Source organism: Lipotes vexillifer, unplaced genomic scaffold, assembly GCF_000442215.2.
Source record: "Lipotes vexillifer unplaced genomic scaffold, Lipotes_vexillifer_v1.1 scaffold536, whole genome shotgun sequence".
Taxonomy (NCBI): domain Eukaryota; kingdom Metazoa; phylum Chordata; class Mammalia; order Artiodactyla; family Lipotidae; genus Lipotes; species Lipotes vexillifer.
Genome location: NW_006775074.1, coordinates 346221 through 363244, shown reverse-complemented (window position 1 = coordinate 363244; position 17024 = coordinate 346221). Strand labels below are relative to the sequence as shown.

Below are 17024 nucleotides of genomic sequence, written 5' to 3'. Positions count from 1 at the left end.
TTTCCCTAAGCAACGGGTACACGGGTGTTTATAATTATTCTTGAACAGTATTATGTTTCATGTACATCTTTTTTATACATTTCACAATTTTTAAAAAGGCAAAATGAACCCTCCCCTCAAAAAAAAGTGACCCTTCTCCATTTTTTACTACCCAGATGGTTTATACTCTGGTATGAGACTGGAAAATCTAAAAACACCACAGTGATTACTTTTCGGTCTTCTCACTGAGGATTTTCTTCTCAAAATAGCATCTATTCCACTTTCCCTCTCAGAAATAAAATGGTTCCAAACACTTTACTCTCCTAGATGTTTTAAGACGATGGACTGGAACAAGCCTATGGTTTTGCCTGGTAAGTCGCTTCCCTCAAAACAAGACTATTCACTAGACGTGACCTTATGACCTTATGACCTTGTCACAAATATCCATACATGATGTTTGGATGAAAATATCATTGCTGTTCACATCGAATTAACACTAATCAATAAAATTTGAGTTTATTCAGAGCCACCAATTCCAACAGAACTTAGGAATCCCTAAAAATAAAATACAGACACACAGATAAGTATAGTATTTAATCGAAATATATTTGTCTAATATCTACAAAGTGTGAACAATTGGTCTTAAGAAAGCAGACAAAAGGCACAAAATTAGTATTACTACAGAGAAGCATTCATGCTACTGGATTGTATAAATATTCTCATTAGAGTGGCACAGTAAAAAATAAATTAAGCATTGAGCAAAGATCAAATACTCATTTTCTCCTTGCTTTATTATATTCTGGTCATGTCTTGACCTCATTTGTAAAGGCTGAAGACTGAAACTGAACTGAAACCATGAAACACTTATGCAGGCTTTATGGATGTTTTAATCACAGTGGTTTCCTCGCAGAATTCGGGTCAAACAAGAGATGCACTTTAAAAAAAATCCACAGGATATTCTTTTCTCTTTCCCCAAACGAAATATAAGATTGAGGCTGTGGTGGTGCATGTTTGCAAACATTGCATGTTTGCAGTGCGTGTATTTCATTTCTAAAGCCCTTCTTTCAAGATAAAAGTAGTGCAGTCTCCATATGACTTGTTTTCTACCATGAAAGAAGCAGCTTCTGAAAATTGTATGACTAGAGCTTTGAGCATGAGAAATTATCAGAAAGCTTCTGGGGCAAGGAGGTGGGAGGAACATTCCAAGGTAGGCCTGGCTCTAGGCTCTCCCAGGGGTGCTCCATCCTGGAAGGCTCCGGCATAAACCTTTAACAGCTTCCTGCCTGCTCCCCATCCAGCAGGAAATGGCAGTTGATCTGTCTTGCGTATGGACAAACAAATGTTGACTTGGGAGGGGAATGGGAAGCACAGCGATTATTCTGAAATGACAGCCACCTTCTACCAGATGGACAGCAGTAGGGCCACGCCAGTTCACCTTTGTTTGAACAGGAGTTGTCAACTGGAGAATACTTTGTGAGTGCAAAAGTATTTGGCAAAGTGAAAAGTAGAAAACTTCAAACCTCATTGATAAAAAGGAGCTCATAATTACCCACTTCAATATTGGTAAGTGCACTATTTACATGTGTAATAATATCCAGCAGACACAGCGCATGCGTGTGAACGTACAGTGTGCTGAGAGCCTACACACAGATGTGTGTGCACACGCATGCCCCAAATGGCTCTTGAATAAATTCAATCCCATAGTAGAGTCTGGGGGTGCATTTTTCACAGTACATAATTTCCCTCTCAGGTACCATGTCTTGAATGCTATCAAGAGGTCTCAGGGAATACCAGAAGAACCTTGATACTGTACCACTTTAATTCCTACAAAAACAGGACCATTTCTGAAAGCTCTGCATCTCCACCCATTAGTGTGCCTTCCAAAGCGGATTGAAGTATACCCAGCCGTCACCCTGCAAGAGAGAGGAGGACACATCACTACATGGAGACCTGTCGGCGAGGCAAGGGGAGAAGCAAGGGTATCCCCTGCTGCGCTAGTACCGCACAGTACCATGCAGTGCTGGTTACCATCTATCTGTTCAGGACCACCAACCTGTGTGCCGGCCTCTCCTGATGTCTCACAGCCAAGCCACGCTGGTGGTCTCACCACCCCTCCTCAGCCCGGCTGCTTTTTAGAGCCCATGGGATCTTCGTATCTGGCATTTTGGGAGGAAACCCCGCAAAACGACCAAAGTAACGAGGGGGAGGGCTTTGTTGGTTTACATCAGGGAAGATTAGTTGGCCAAAAAAAAAAAAAAAAAAAAAAAAAAAAGGCCTTTGAAACAGAGGGACAGGAGAAAAAGGAGGGTAGTTGGACAAACGGACAGGGAAGACAAAAGACAAGGGCCTGAATAGGAGGAATCTGCCCACACCAGTGATTTTTACCACCCACCAGGCTGGAGGGGAGTGCCCAACAAAGGGCACACGAAGACTGCAGTCAAAAGACATCAGCACACACAGGAGAGGACACCAGTCAAATACCAGCAAGAAAAAGGCAAGAATCAAAATGGTATGCAATCTGGTGCTAGACTAGAGGGATGTACTGAATGGTAATCATGCTGGTGCGTGGATGATTTGTATTCTTTAAATATCCTCAAGCCTCCTGTTATAAACAGACTGGCTTTTCTTACACCCTATGGGAGGAAACGATGTTTTTTTTTTTTTTTTTTTTTTTTTTTTTTTTTTTTTTCGGTACGCGGGCCTTTTACTGCTGTGGCCTCTCCCGTAGCGGAGCACAGGCTCCGGACGTGCAGGCGCAGCGGCCACGGCCCACGGGCCCAGCCGCCCCGCAGCACGTGGGATCCTCCCGGACCAGGGCACGAACCCGCGTCCCCTGCATCGGCAGGCTGACCCTCAACCACTGCGCCACCAGGGAAGCCCCATTTTACTTTTTAATGTGCGACTTTCCACAGAAGCCAGGCAACCTAGTTGTCTCAGAGAGACCAGATCCAGCAGAAGAATCCTTGGGGGATTCTGTGATGGCTAACTTTATGTGTTGACTGGCTCTGGATTAAACATTGTTTCTGAGCACAGGGGAGGGGGCGTTGTTTCCAGATGAGGGTAGCATTTGAATTGGTGGGTGGAGTAATGTAGATATCCCACGCCCATGAGGGTGGGCATCATGCAATGTGCCCAGGGCCTGAATGGAACAAAAGGTGGAGGAAGCAGGAATTGGCCCTTTCTTTCCTGCCTCACTCATCCTGACTTCTGCCCTCGGCTGGGATTCACACTATCAGCTCCCCTGGGTCTCAGGCCTTTGGACTGAATCGTACCGCTGGCTTTCCTGCGGTTCCGCCTTGCAAACCACAGATCCCATGGCTTTACAGCCTCCACAATCTCATAATAAATCTATTTAAATTTCTATCTTCTGTTGGTTCTGTGCTGTTTCTCTGGAGAACCCTGACTAATACAGAGTCACCTCCCCTGGGCAAGGCCTCCAAACAGGGATACACTCAGAGTTTCCCCAAGCAGGCTTCCTGTCTGAACCAGCATCTGACCTTGACATCTCTGCTCAGCCCACGGCCCTAGTTCCCGCCTCTGGGAGACACGTGGCTGCTTCCTGCTCCAGACCAGAAGCCCACCTCAAGGTCACTAACTCTCCCCGCAGACGTCCAGCTCCACGGAGCCATCCTTCCAAAGAGCAGTAGTCAGACACCAGCAGTGCCTAGGCAAGGAAAGCCCAGACAGATTTCAACTGGCCCTTAGTGTTTAAATTTTTAAAAATTCCTTGACACCAGGTGAACATCAGATCTCATAAAAATTCTGATTTCTGGCTTCTCTTGAAGAACTGGGCCATCAGCCTGTGATGGCCTGGAGGTCAGTGGCATCCCCCCTTTTAGATACAGACCCTGGGTCTGCCCCGCCCTCACTGGCCTGTTTCTCTCATTGATGCTGCCAGGCTCCTGACCAGCCTGCCTTAAAAATTGTGGCTCCGGGCTTCCCTGGTGGCACAGTGGTTGAGAGTCCGCCTGCGACCCTGCGCGTCCGGAGCCTGTGCTCTGCAGCGGGAGAGGCCACAACCGTGAGAGGCCCGCGTACCACAAAAGAAAACAAAAAACAAGAGAGACATGTCCGTACCCGTTCTTACACCCCAACCCTCGCACAACGATTGCATCAGTGTTTAAAAAAAAAAAAAAAAAAAAAAAAAAAAAAAAATTGTGGCTCCTACACCTTTGTCATTTCCAATTCTGTTCTCAGAATGCTGCCCGGCTGTGCCACAAACAACTGGGCACAAGGCGCCTTGCCCAGCGGGTGGGCAGTCGGGAGGGGGAGGGGCGTGGGGGTGTCCCCTTCCAACACCACTTCCAGCAGCAGCGCGGGGACGCGGACCCCCGCGGGCCTCCCGGGCACGTCCATCCCCCATTGGGCCCCTGGGAGGCAAAGCTCTGAAAGGGTGCTGTCATGGAGAAGGTTCCAACCCACCCAGGTGTGGAGCTGGGCCGGGCGGGGCTTCCCGACCAATCTGCTACTGAAGGCAGAGAGGCAGGGCCGTGGTCTTTGTGAAGCAGGACACGCCTCCAGAGCCGCAGCCCCACTCCTTGCCTCCGCGCGGGCGGGCGCGCCTCCCTGATGCGGGGGCCACGGCCACCATGCCCAGACCTCCCAGGCCCCCTGCCCGTCCGGCGGCCGCGATAGGGGGCAGCCCGTCCTCCCCGCCCAGGACGCCCGGTAGGGTCACCTCCGGGACGAAGTACTTGGGCCGCCAGGGCGCGCGGAGGTTCTCCCGCTTCCGCTCCTCTGCGCGCTGCCTCTCCTCCAGCCGCCGCTTTTGCTCGGTGGCGGCGTCGATGTCCCCCAGCCGCAAGCATCGGGTCACCTCCCGCCAGAGGTTCCTGGGGGCGGGGGTCATTGGGGACAGGAGACAGTCAGGCAGGGCCAGCAGCCTGAGGCTGCGGTCCTGGGCGCGGAAGGGCCCGAGCCGAGGATGCTGGGCTGCGGGGCGGGAGGGGGTGAGCAGCTCACTCCACAGGCCCAGGGCCCCACCTGCACCCAGATCTGAATCCCCCCCTCCCTCGCGGGCTCTGAGCGTCTAGACCAATCTAGGGAAGACTGGAGCAATCAAACTGCTCCTACAGACAAAATCTACAGCAGACCCTGCCACGGGGCATTCACCACATTCCTACAACATTTTACATATGGATTAACTCATCTCATCAACACAACACCCCAGGGATATAGATGTGATACTATCACGCCATTGTAAAGGGGAGAAAAACAGATCCACATAAAGTGAAGTGACCTGCCCGAGGTCAGCAAGCTGATGGATGTGAACAGCGGCTGCTCTCCCACCGGGAGCCCCGTATTAGGAGTTACAGACCCGGGGGGATCCGTCACATTCATTCATTCACTCACTCACTCCTTCATTCACTGGAGAAGGCGGCAGCTTCCCTCCTCAGGAAGCCGGGGTGCCCCCTCCAGTCCCACTCTGTGCTGGAAGGAGGGGACCAGCACTGAGGTGAAGGGGGACACTTCCTCACTTCAGCACATCAGGACCAGTCGGGATTCCACACAAGGGAACCAGGCTTTGGGGACATGATGTCTCTGCAGCTGGGGCTGAGCAGAAGCTCCCCGTTAGATCCTGGGCCAGGAGCCCACAGGGGAGTGGCCAGTGCATCCAGGACAGCAGCCCTCCTGGGGGACCCGAGCCCAGAAACTGATGGGGCCCGGGCTCTGGCTGCAAGGCCAGCCTGCCCACCTCCGCCCAGCACCCCACCATGCAGAGGGTACAGTGGCACCCTGGCTCTGAACTTACACAGGAGAAACCTCTGGAAAAGGAAGGTGGGGAAGGAGACAGGGAGGGCTGGGTGCCTGGTCAAATCAGTCTTTTCCATCACCTGAACCCTCAACACACACCTGGCGCTGAGGGAAGGACTGGGTGCCCGGACATCCAGGGTCGGGGTGCTCTCAGGGCAGGACCTCCCCTGATAAGGCCCATCATAAAATAGTGGCCCCAAATTTAGAGGGTAGAGAGCCCCAGGGACTGTAGATGGGGTGGTGAGCAAAGAGCCGGCCCACAGGTCAAGGGCTCTGCCCAGACACCCGCGGGGTCCAACCAAGAGCCCCCTGGAGGGGCTCTGCTTCGAAAGGTCTGAACTTCAGGACCAGTCGGGATTCCACACAAGGGAACCAGGCTTTGGGGACATGATGTCTCTGCAGCTGGGGCTGAGCAGAAGCTCCCCGTTAGATCCTGGGCCAGGAGCCCACAGGGGAGTGGCCAGTGCATCCAGGACAGCAGCCCTCCTGGGGGACCCGAGCCCAGAAACTGATGGGGCCCGGGCTCTGGCTGCAAGGCCAGCCTGCCCACCTCCGCCCAGCACCCCACCATGCAGAGGGTACAGTGGCACCCTGGCTCTGAACTTACACAGGAGAAACCTCTGGAAAAGGAAGGTGGGGAAGGAGACAGGGAGGGCTGGGTGCCTGGTCAAATCAGTCTTTTCCATCACCTGAACCCTCAACACACACCTGGCGCTGAGGGAAGGACTGGGTGCCCGGACATCCAGGGTCGGGGTGCTCTCAGGGCAGGACCTCCCCTGATAAGGCCCATCATAAAATAGTGGCCCCAAATTTAGAGGGTAGAGAGCCCCAGGGACTGTAGATGGGGTGGTGAGCAAAGAGCCGGCCCACAGGTCAAGGGCTCTGCCCAGACACCCGCGGGGTCCAACCAAGAGCCCCCTGGAGGGGCTCTGCTTCGAAAGGCTCTGAACTTCAGGACAAAGGGAAAGGCGGAAAAACCTTCAGGGCGGAGAGGGCGGGGGGGTGCGGGGGGGGGCAAGTCGGCAAGAAAAGAAAAAAGGAAGCCCAGGGGAGCCTTTGCTAGAAGCGGGGGTCCCGGTGGCCGCCAAGGGCCAGGTGGTGGCTAGGCCGGGTGTGGCCAGCATTGCCACATGGAGGGCTCCAGCCCGAGCAGGATGCCTGCGCGGGCCGGGCTCTGAGCATCGCGAGCACATTGACAGCAGTGGGCCGAGTAAGAGCAGCTTCACTCTCCCCTTAATGCGGCAGGGGTTCCCCTCCACAGGGGCTGGTGGGGCCGGGCCACTGTGGGGCTGAGACCACTAGGTGGGCCCTCCTTCGCCTCCTCAGGTGAGGCCTGGCACAGGTGACTGAGTGGCAGGCACTACACCTCAAGGCCATTCCCGCCTCGGAGAACAAGGTGGGCTGCTGGGTTTGTCAACAGCCCAGGTTCAGGTTCCAGTAAAGTCCACGTATGCGAGACGAGAAGAGGCAATACGCCCCTCTCTCTGGCTCCAGACTCCATCCTCCATCCATTCCACTCCCAGCAAGGCTTAATGAGGAGCAGCTAACCTACTCAACAGTCTTGGAAGAACAGCTCAAAGGAATCATAGTTGTGTCCTCAACAGCCATACCAGAAACAAGCAGTGCTGTGCCAGCAACCACAGGGCTCCTGATTCTGGGGAGGTGTCATCAGAGGCCAGGGGAGGGATTCCTTCCTGTCACAGCCCAAAGGGCTGGGTTCACGCCCTCCATTTGGACTCAGAGAAGGTTACACTCTGATCAACAAGAACGAGTGGACTAATCCTACCACAAAGCCAAGTTTCCAGGACACTGCAGCCCTCTTTCTATTAAACTCAGTGGTAATGTATGATTTATACACACTGGTATCCCTGCTTTGTTTCCACATAAAAAGCACCTTTCCAATTTCATTACAAACTCTTCTTGTAATGGCAAACCCTTTCAAAGAATCATCTGTAATTTCAGTTTAACCCTATATCCTCTTTCTACAGAGCAGCATGCTCTTAGATAAGAGCGGGGCCAGCAAATGTTCTCTGTAAAGGGCCAGAGACTAAACGTTTTAGGCTCTGCAGGCCATTTGGTCTTGGTCACAACTGTTTCACTACTATTGTAGCCAGAGGGCAGCCACAAACAAGATACAAACAAATGGACGCAGCTGCGTTCCTGTAAAATTTTACAAAAATCAGCCAGAGATGGGATCTGGCCCATGGGCCATAGCTGGCTGACCTCCTGGATTAAAAAATTAAAATGGCATATTTCCAGAAGATTCTGCTTCTGTACCTGCATAAACATCACTTTAAGTGGCTTGCGGGATTATTCACATGATAGGGTGAATTCTCCATAATTCACTTAACTGTTTTCCAATTGTTGCACGGTTAGATGGTTTCTTTTTCTTACTTTTGTTTATCTTTTAGTTTTTTTTTTTTAAATATCCAAATTTTATATTTAAAACCTTTTGTGAATTGAAGAATTTTCCCTTAGATGAAATTCCCAGAAATGGACTACAAGAGGTAAACTCACAAATTTAAAGCTACCGATCCATGCAGCTAACCTGCACACCTTCATACCGGAAGCACAGGGCATAGAGGGTTAATTTTATCACAGCCTTGCAGGCACTGAATTTTTTTGAATTATGTTGCTAATCTGGTAAGAAAAAAAAAAGTATCTCATTGCTTTGCTGCACAGTTCTTTGATTACTAGCATCTCTCTGTATTTAACTTTGCAATTAAGTAACAGACCCACAGAGTTGACAAACTCTTTTTTAGGACAGGCATTAAGGTCTGGGCGGGCTGTTTTCACACTCCACCCCATGACTGCAGAGCAACTAAACAAAGGATCTACACCTAAGTGACACACAGAGGACAATTCAAGTTTGCAAAGGAATGATTCCTGGCCCCTTTGCATTGGGTTTCCTCTCTGCCCCTTGGGTCAAGTGCTGAGGACAACAAAGCTTGGAGAGGAGCACATGGCCTGGCCCCCACCTGGACTCCATGGGGCCCTGCTTCTCCAGGGGTCGGATCTTCTTTGGGTACACTGGCAGCACGGTCGTGTCAATGACCTTGGTCTCCCCGTTGTTGTAGGTGAACTCTAGGGTCCCATTCCACTCCCCGTGGGCTTTGCACACAATGGTGTTGGTCGGATTGTGCTTCACTTCTGCTGTGACCCTGAATTAATGAAGCATCGAATAAACACGCTTTGAAAGATTATTAGAACAGAGACCAACTTCAAAAGGCATCCTCACACGTAGAGATTTTTTTTATGGGGTTGCTTTTTGCTCTTTTGCTCAAAGACTAGCTCTTAAAATGTGATCTAATATCCTTGAGCAGAAAAAAGAAAGCATCAGTGGGAAAACAGGTAGGATCTGAATAAAGTCTGTAGATTAGCTCATAGGAATGCAGCGATGTTAATTTCTTAGTTTTTTTTCAATTGAAGGATAGTTAATTTACAATGTTGTGTTAGTTTCAAGTATACAGCAAAGTGATTCAGTTACACACACACACACACACACACACACACACACACCCTTCTCCCTCAAACAGCAACTAATAGTGTACATTTCAACCACCAAAAGAGTGTCAGAGTCTAGGGGGAACTTTTCCATCACTAAACAAGGTCGACCCCCTCCAGCCTGGCTTCACAAGGGCCCCTGGTGGAGATGTGGCCCTTTGCCTCACCCACCCGGCCCGGGGGCTCCGGGTCTCAGCTCTGGGTGAAGGCAGAGCCCACCTCCCTCTCTCCAGGAGCCTGCTGCAGGCAGAGTAACACAGCAGAAACGGGAGGTGGAGGAGCCCGGGGCCTCTTTTTCTTTATTTTTGGAGGAGGGGCCTCTCACTGCTGCGGCCCCTCCCGTTGCGGAGCACAGGCTCCGGACGCGCAGGCTCAGCGGCCATGGCTCACGGGCCCAGCCGCTCCGCGGCACGTGGGATCTTCTCGGAACGGGGCACGAACCCGTGTCCCCTGCATCGGCAGGTGGACCCCCAACCACTGCGCCACCGGGGAAGCCCCGGTTCCTCTTTTTCTAATGGCGAAGCTCGGGATGAATTTGGTGTTTGCAAACCTAGGTCTGGAATTTTTCTCCCTGAGCCTGAACACCGCCCGGGAGCCCAGGCGGCTCCTCCCAATGGCACACAGCGGAAGGGTATCCGTGCTGTGCTGGTAACGCCTTAACAACGGGCTCGCCAGGAGGGAAAACGCCTGGTTTACAGCTTTTGCCAGTTTCTGTGCTGCCCCACCCACAGCGGATCTCAAGCTACCACTGGGGCATGAGGGGCCGCGGAGCTGGGGAGAAACGCGCATAATCAGCTCTTGGGGGCTGGTATGTTTGGCTCCAAAACGGCCACTGAAGGTGCCTACTTTCCAGGGGACACTCCAGCACCCCACATGAACGCCACCTGGAAAAGCTTTCCAAGAAAAAGGTCAAAGATGGGGGCTTGCTTATTATCCAGCGATCTGCTCCAAAGGGGGAAATTTATAATTAGAGCCATAAAAACGAGGTGATGCTCCCCTCAAACAGCGGGCCTCTCCTTCTGTTTCTTAGGACTGCTTCCCAGATTCCAAAAGGAGAGAAACGGTCCTGCTCTCATAGATGCAGGATTCGGGATGTTGCATGGAGCTCACAGAACAACTGCATCAGTGCAGGTCAGGCCTCGGGCCTCGGAAGCGAGAGGTTACGATAACACCAGAAGCCCTTTGTTCTCTGGGGCATGTTCCGCCAACACATCACCGGACTGGGGAGGGTTCAAGACGCCGCCGGTGAGACGTGTCATCTGAAACAGATCTGTTAAATTGATCTTGATTTTTCAACTCATCCCACGTCTGGAACCCAGTCTTCTGATGCAGACAAGAAACCTGGGGTATCGTGTTCGGACAGAGTCGGAGTCTCCCTGGCCCCTCCTACCTGTGGACCTTCCCCCCGTAGAAAGGCTTTGTGTGGAAGATCACTGTCGCTGAGTACCCGGTCTTGGCGCAGGTGATGCTGACTTTTCCTCCGAGCTCCACCCAAGGGATGGTGAGGATGGACCGGGCGTAGGCACTGGGCAGGGTGAACACATACTCCTCCCCATGCTCCAGGAGCCGCAGCACACCTGAGGAAGACAGGAGGGAAGGGTTAGGCTCGCACACGAGGAAAGCGCAGCTGGTGAAACCGAGGAGGACCCTGAGTGGCTCCAGGGCACGGAGGCCTTTTTGTCTTCCGTTTCTTGTAGCCTCCATGACCTTCCCTGAGTTCCAAAGGGCAGATTGCAACAGTTGCTAATCAAAGGAGGCGCAGCCAAGAAACCAACCACCAGAGGCAAAAGATTAAAGGAACCGAGAAGCTCATCAAGATTAGGAGACCTGGGCTTCCCTGGTGGCGCAGTGGTTGAGAGTCCGCCTGCCGATGCAGGGGACACGGGTAGGGGACGTGGGTTCGTGCCCCGGTCCAGGAAGATCCACCTGAGACCCTGCACACACCCTAATCTTGTCAGCAACCCCACCCTTGAACCATTGCTATAAAACTCCTCATCAAATCCTCCCCAATTGGGACACACAGTTTTGTGGGGCAGGAGCCCTCTGTGGCCCCCTTTGTCTGGCAAAGCAATAAAGCTATCCCTTTCTACTTTACCCAAAACTGTCTCCGAGATTCGATTCAGCACCGGTGCACAGAGAAGCTGAGCTTTGGGCATCACTGGGGACCAGAAGATGCAAAGATGAGAGACCAAACACGCTCCTGCAACAGACGTCACGCCTCCCACCTCCCCTCCCACCTCCGCAAAGGCCGGCCACCCACGTGCCATTTATCTACTTGCTGCATCTCTACTGCATGAGAGATGCTGAGAACACATGGTGAACAAGACAGACCCGCTCTCTGCCCTCAAGGAGCCAAAGAGAAAGGTGGGCGTGAATGAAGCACTCGCAAACACAAAACTGTGACTGTGATGGGGTGGGAGGGGGAGGTGCCCGGGGCCTCCAGCAGCAGGAGCTGAGCTGGGAGGGGAGGCTTCCCGGTGGAAGGGACACTCGAGCTGGGTAAGAGTTGAGTTGGGGAAGAGGGGAGGGAAAGTAGAAGCAGGGGGAGGCATGTGCAAAGGCCCTGTGGTGGGAAGGAGCCAGGTGAGCACGGGGGTCTGAGAAAAGGGCCCCAGGGAAGAAACGGAAGTGGTGGGTATAGGTATGGAGGCTGCCCAGGTCTACAGGGGCCAGGCCTCATCTTTAAACTTCGAAAAAGCCTGTTAAGGAGTTCTGCCTTTATCCTGAGAGCAGCAGAGACAACCTCAAAGGTTTTCAGGAAGTTACAAAGCAGAGTGCACAGCTGCTGTCACCACCCGGGCGGGGGGGGGCACCCACCCCTTGATCAGAAAGAGTTCTCCAGGCTGGGAGCCAAGTACTAGTCTCGGAGAGATCTGATCCTCTTGAAACAATGCAAAATGACGTGGGCTTCTCTCTTTTTCTAGGGAAAGGAACCACAGTTTTGAACAAGTTCTCAAAGGCTGCCGTGAACTATCCCGACAGGTGCCATCTCCCGGGGCTGCTGTACAGCTGGTGCATTGACACCCAGCCCCTGCTCTGGCCTGTCCGGTCGGGCACCCACAGGGCCCCCTCTGCTGAGGGCAGCACCTCCTGGGCTGGCAGAGGCCTGGGAACCAACACGCCTGGCTCACTGAAGTTTGCTCTGTGTGAGGGGCCTTCTCGGCCTCCCACCCCACACTGGGGCTTCGCTCCCTGTAGAAAAGCCCTCCCAGCTCTATTCCTGCCCACTCTGGGCCTGCAATGGTCAAGTGCAGCAAGAGCCTCAGGAAGGTCAGTTCTGTCCTTCGGCCGGAACTCTGTGACTGGAGGTGTTAGTGATGTCCCCTCCCTGGTCCCCTGGTTCCTCCACTGGAAAGAGCGAGGAGGGGGCTCCATGTGCCCTGGGGGACCCTTCCTGGCCACCCAGCACTTCCAGGGGCTTCACGTGCAGTGTCTTCTGTGAGCTTCACAACTACTCAACGCAGCATTAATTATTATCATTTTTAAATGAGGAGGTGGAAACGGAAACTCAGAGGGGTTAAGTAATTTGACTGGTCGGTACTTCTGTCTGAGGCTAGGTGTCAATCAACAGAGCTAGATTACTCAGCCCTAAAAAAGAATGAAATCATGCCATTTTCAGCAACAGGGATGGACCTAGAGTTGATCATACTAAGTGAAGTAAGTCAGATAAAGACAAATATCATACGATATCACTTATATGTGGAACCTAAAATATGACACAAATGAACTTATCTATGAAACGGATTCACAGACAGAGAACAGACCTGTGGTTGCCAAGGGGGAGGGGGGTTGAGAGAGGGATGGAGGGGGAGTTTGGGAGGAGCAGATGCAAACTATTATACATAGGATGGATAAACAAGGTCCTACTGTATAGCACAGGGAACTATATTCAACATCCTGTAATAAACCATAATGGAAAAGAATGTATTATCCACACACACACACACACACACACACACACGCACACACACATTATAACTGAGTCACTGTGGTGTATAGCAGAAATTAACACAACACTTCAATCAGATTAAAATAAAATTTTAAAAAATCAATCAATCAACAGAGCTAGAATCTGCCCAGCAGAGAGACAGTGCATGTGTGTGTGTCCCTTTCAGCCCTGGGGAGCTTGCCAGGAGAGTCTGAGGAGAGGGGACTAAAGGTACAAAGGGATCAAGAATGCTGAGTTTCCGAAGTCAGTACGAAGATGTACTCAGGAGTCACTCAATTTACCCTTAAAAACTCCTTGCATCGCCCATGAGCCACAGTTTTTGGAACAAACCAGGCTTGTCCAGAGCCCACAACCTCACCCCCAGGTAAGTCCAGCAAAGTTACACCTGCTGACCCACAGACACAGGGGGCCGGTGTGAAAACCCCAGGGGACGGGCCCATGTGTGTCTGGGGGTCGTGACCTCCCCCAGGGAGGCGGGATGCTCACACATGGGCACAGGCAGTGGAGAAGACCCCCCCCCACCCCCGCCCGCCGAGAAAAAGCAGACTCAGGTCACTCACAATCGCGTGGGCAGGACTGAGGGGCAGAGATCGCAGCAACATTTAAATCTCTCTCCCTAACCAGGAAGAGAATTGAATACATGTAACATAAATGCACAGACAGCACAGCTCCACTACACCAAATACACTGAATATCAGAGCACACTGACTTCTCCCCACCTCCCCACTCGCCAGAGCTCTCAATGAAATTACACCATCTTTCCCAAAGCCAAGCCTTGGGCCACCGAACACCCTCCCTCTGTCACTTATCCCTCCCCGCAATTCAGGGGGGCAGAGCTGCCCCAGGTGACCGCTGAGGCCCTGTCCTGTGACGCACAAGGGTGGACCTGTGTCTGCAAGGAGGATTCGACACCAATGTGTCGCTTCTTACAGCTTGTGCTCAGGACCCTGGGAGAAGAATGGCCGGGCCTGGTATACTTTTTGTTTCCAAGCGTACTTTGTGTCTTTCCTAGAATTAGGCTGCTAAGAAGAGAGCGAAGCAGGTGGTACAGTTCATGCCGAATAGGTCTGACAACAACAGTCAAGAGGAACCGGAAGTGGAAGTTGGAAAGAGAGAGGCTCCAGCAGACTCCCCTCCCACCCCTCCGCCCCAGTTCTACTCGCAAGCCTCCGGTTCCCTGAGCGCCAGTCAGCCGCATCCTCATAGCCTCAGGGCCAGTGGCAGCAGGAGGGGCCCTGAGACCCTGAGGAGGAGGCTGCCGGTCCCTCTGTCACCTGCCTTCAAGGGCCCAGAGAAGGGAGCTCTCTGTCCCCCATCCTCACCCTCCATGCTGATGGACTATGTGGCAGTAAAGTTCTCCCAGGGGCCCAAATGTCCCCTGACAGCACTGCCCCACCCCCAATGTCTACGATGTCCCCCTCTGCTGTCAGCCTTTCCAGCCTTTGACCTGCCGTACTTTGGGGACCCCCACCCATTTGCACATCCTGCGGTGGCCTCTCTCCGCGGGCCAGGACCACGCGACAGCCACGAGCGCCACGTGCTGAGTCTTCCTGGTCTCATTCATGAACATAAACTTGGTGAGGTAGGATCACGCCACTGATATTTTCTTTAGAACATACTTACCTGGAGCATACGCCACCATTTTTTAAAAGCCCTAGATGAGATCTTAGAGGATCATTCCACTCCGTCCCTCGCCAGTCTGGTGACCTTAAGTTCTCTGCCCCTCAGCTGCCTCATCCGTGATGCAGGGATAACGGTACCCGCACCTCATGGGGCTGTAAAGAAGGCAACACTGAAACTCAGCTAAGGGCACGCAGCCTGCTACACCGCTGGAAGCCTGATCACACCCCCATCTCTTGGCAGGTGAATTCTTAGCAGTGGTACTTCCACTTGGGAACAAAGAAGAAATCACAAAATCTGCTGACGGCTGATGCACATGGGGGATCCCTCCTCCCTCTCATCTTCAGAAAAACCTCTTCCAAACCAAGGTGAAACGTCCCGCAAGTCCACAGAAGTCAGAAAAGTGAGCCCCAGAGCAAGGCTGGTTTAAAGCACTGGCAAGACCACACTCCCAGGCTCTTTTCTGAAAATCCATAAATGTGTACTCACTCATAAAATCACCGGCAATTATGCCTTCCCAGGACTCTTTTTTTCAGGATTGCATACAAAAATCTGTCCCTAATAATGAATCAAAGGCTATATTAAAACTAGACTTGCAAACGGGCTCACAAATGAAAGCTCCTTTTTAATTAGCCTAAGAGCTGAGAGAAGCTGAAAAACACTGAATAATCCATCTTTCCAGGACATAGCTAGCCCTCATGCTGGGAGATTTTTGCTTTAAATCCCACAAATTGATTTATCAGTAAACGTAAGGCCAAGCATTAAGATTTTCAAACTGATAAATTTAAAATAACTCTGAGGAACCAAAATATTCCGACAGGGCGTTGACTCTGGAAAGAAAGCACAGAATCACAGAAAGCAACTCCGGGGAACTGGTCTTCAGGGCCCACAGTGCCGGCATTCATGGGCAAACGGGTCCCTGCCTGTCCCCACAGACCCAATTCAGAGGCCGTGCCATTTACTGGGCGCTGGTCTGGAGTTCTGGCGGGGAGGGAAAGGTTTCAAGAGAAGCTGGATGAGCTGTGTCCCGAACGGTGAGGGTGGGTACCAAGCAGAGGCGCCTCTGCTTCCAACCACGGATGGATGTCATCTCGGGGTTGGCTCAACAGTGTCACACTTAGGGACTTTCAGTGTCAGAGCTGAGGGACCATTCGGGGGAGGTCTCTGAGCTACAACCTCAGGGAATTCCAGGCATAATGAAGCACTTGATAATGGCATTTTATCATAGCCAAATAGGCCACAGCCTTAAGGCAATAATTTAACATGTAAGCCCATGTATTTACATACAAAATTTCAAGTGGACCCATCTAATGTTTAAAATGAAGGGTTGGGGATTCCCTGGTGGCGCACAGGTTGAGAATCTGCCTGCTAATGCGGGGGACACGGGTTCGAGCCCTGGTCTGGGAGGATCCCACATGCCACGGAGCAACTAGGCCCGTGAGCCACAACTACTGAGCCTGCGCGTCTGGAGCCTGTGCTCCGCAACAAGAGAGGCCGCGATAGTGAGAGGCCCGCGCACCGCGATGAAGAGTGGCCCCCACTTGCCACAGCTAGAGGAAGCCCTCGCACAGAAACGAAGACCCAACACAGCAAAAATAAAAAAAATTAATAAAAAAAAAAAAAAAGAATATTTGCTTTAAAATAAAAAAAAATAAATAAATAAAATAAAATAAAATGAAGGGTTGGAGGGACTTCCCTGTCAGTCCAGTGGTTAAGACTCATCGCTTCCAATGCAGGGGGCACGGGTTTGATCCCTGGCTGGGAAACTAAGATCCTACAAGCTGCACGGCAGCCAAAAGTTAAAAAAAAAAAAAAAAAAAAAAAAAAAAAAAAGAAAGAAAGAAAAGAAAAGAAAAGAAAAGAAAAATGAAAGGTGGGAAAAAAATGTCACTTCATGCCCTATCAACAAATGCATGGAAGGTGCTGGATCAGTGCAGGGAATGGAGTGAGGAAAGAAAAACATCCCACCTCCCCCACCCGCCCTCCCCATAACCCATACCCCAAAGGAGCCCTGAGGACAGGAACCAGAACCTTTGGCTTTGAAGTCTGGGGATTCCTAGAAGCATTTTGTGTGAAAAATCAGAAAAATTGTGTGTTACAGAGCTCACATTTAATTAATATGAAAGAAAGGACGACGTAGCTACTGAAAGGATTGAGACAAACCTAAAGCCTCACAAGAATGAGGGACGGTCCCCTGACCCCCTCCAGGCCCGTCGAC

At 51.8% G+C, this 17024-nt stretch overlaps 1 protein-coding gene across 2 annotated transcripts in view; it reads right to left on the bottom strand.

Moving 5' to 3' along the window:
• Window positions 1-1441: 1441 nt before the first annotated feature.
• The window catches only part of OSBPL10 (oxysterol binding protein like 10), a 297869-nt gene continuing 282286 nt past the window's right edge, over window positions 1442-17024 (bottom strand). Inside the window, exons 8-11 of one of the 2 annotated variants that reach the window (XM_007449637.1) lie at window positions 10628-10814; window positions 8712-8894; window positions 4658-4811; window positions 1442-1892 (exon numbers count right to left, since the gene is read on the bottom strand). In XM_007449637.1, coding sequence (XP_007449699.1) covers window positions 1848-1892; window positions 4658-4811; window positions 8712-8894; window positions 10628-10814 — 569 coding nt within the window. In that variant the 3' untranslated portion in view covers window positions 1442-1847. The remainder of the gene's footprint in view (window positions 1893-4657; window positions 4812-8711; window positions 8895-10627; window positions 10815-17024) is intronic. The other variant, XM_007449636.1, reaches the window with a different exon arrangement.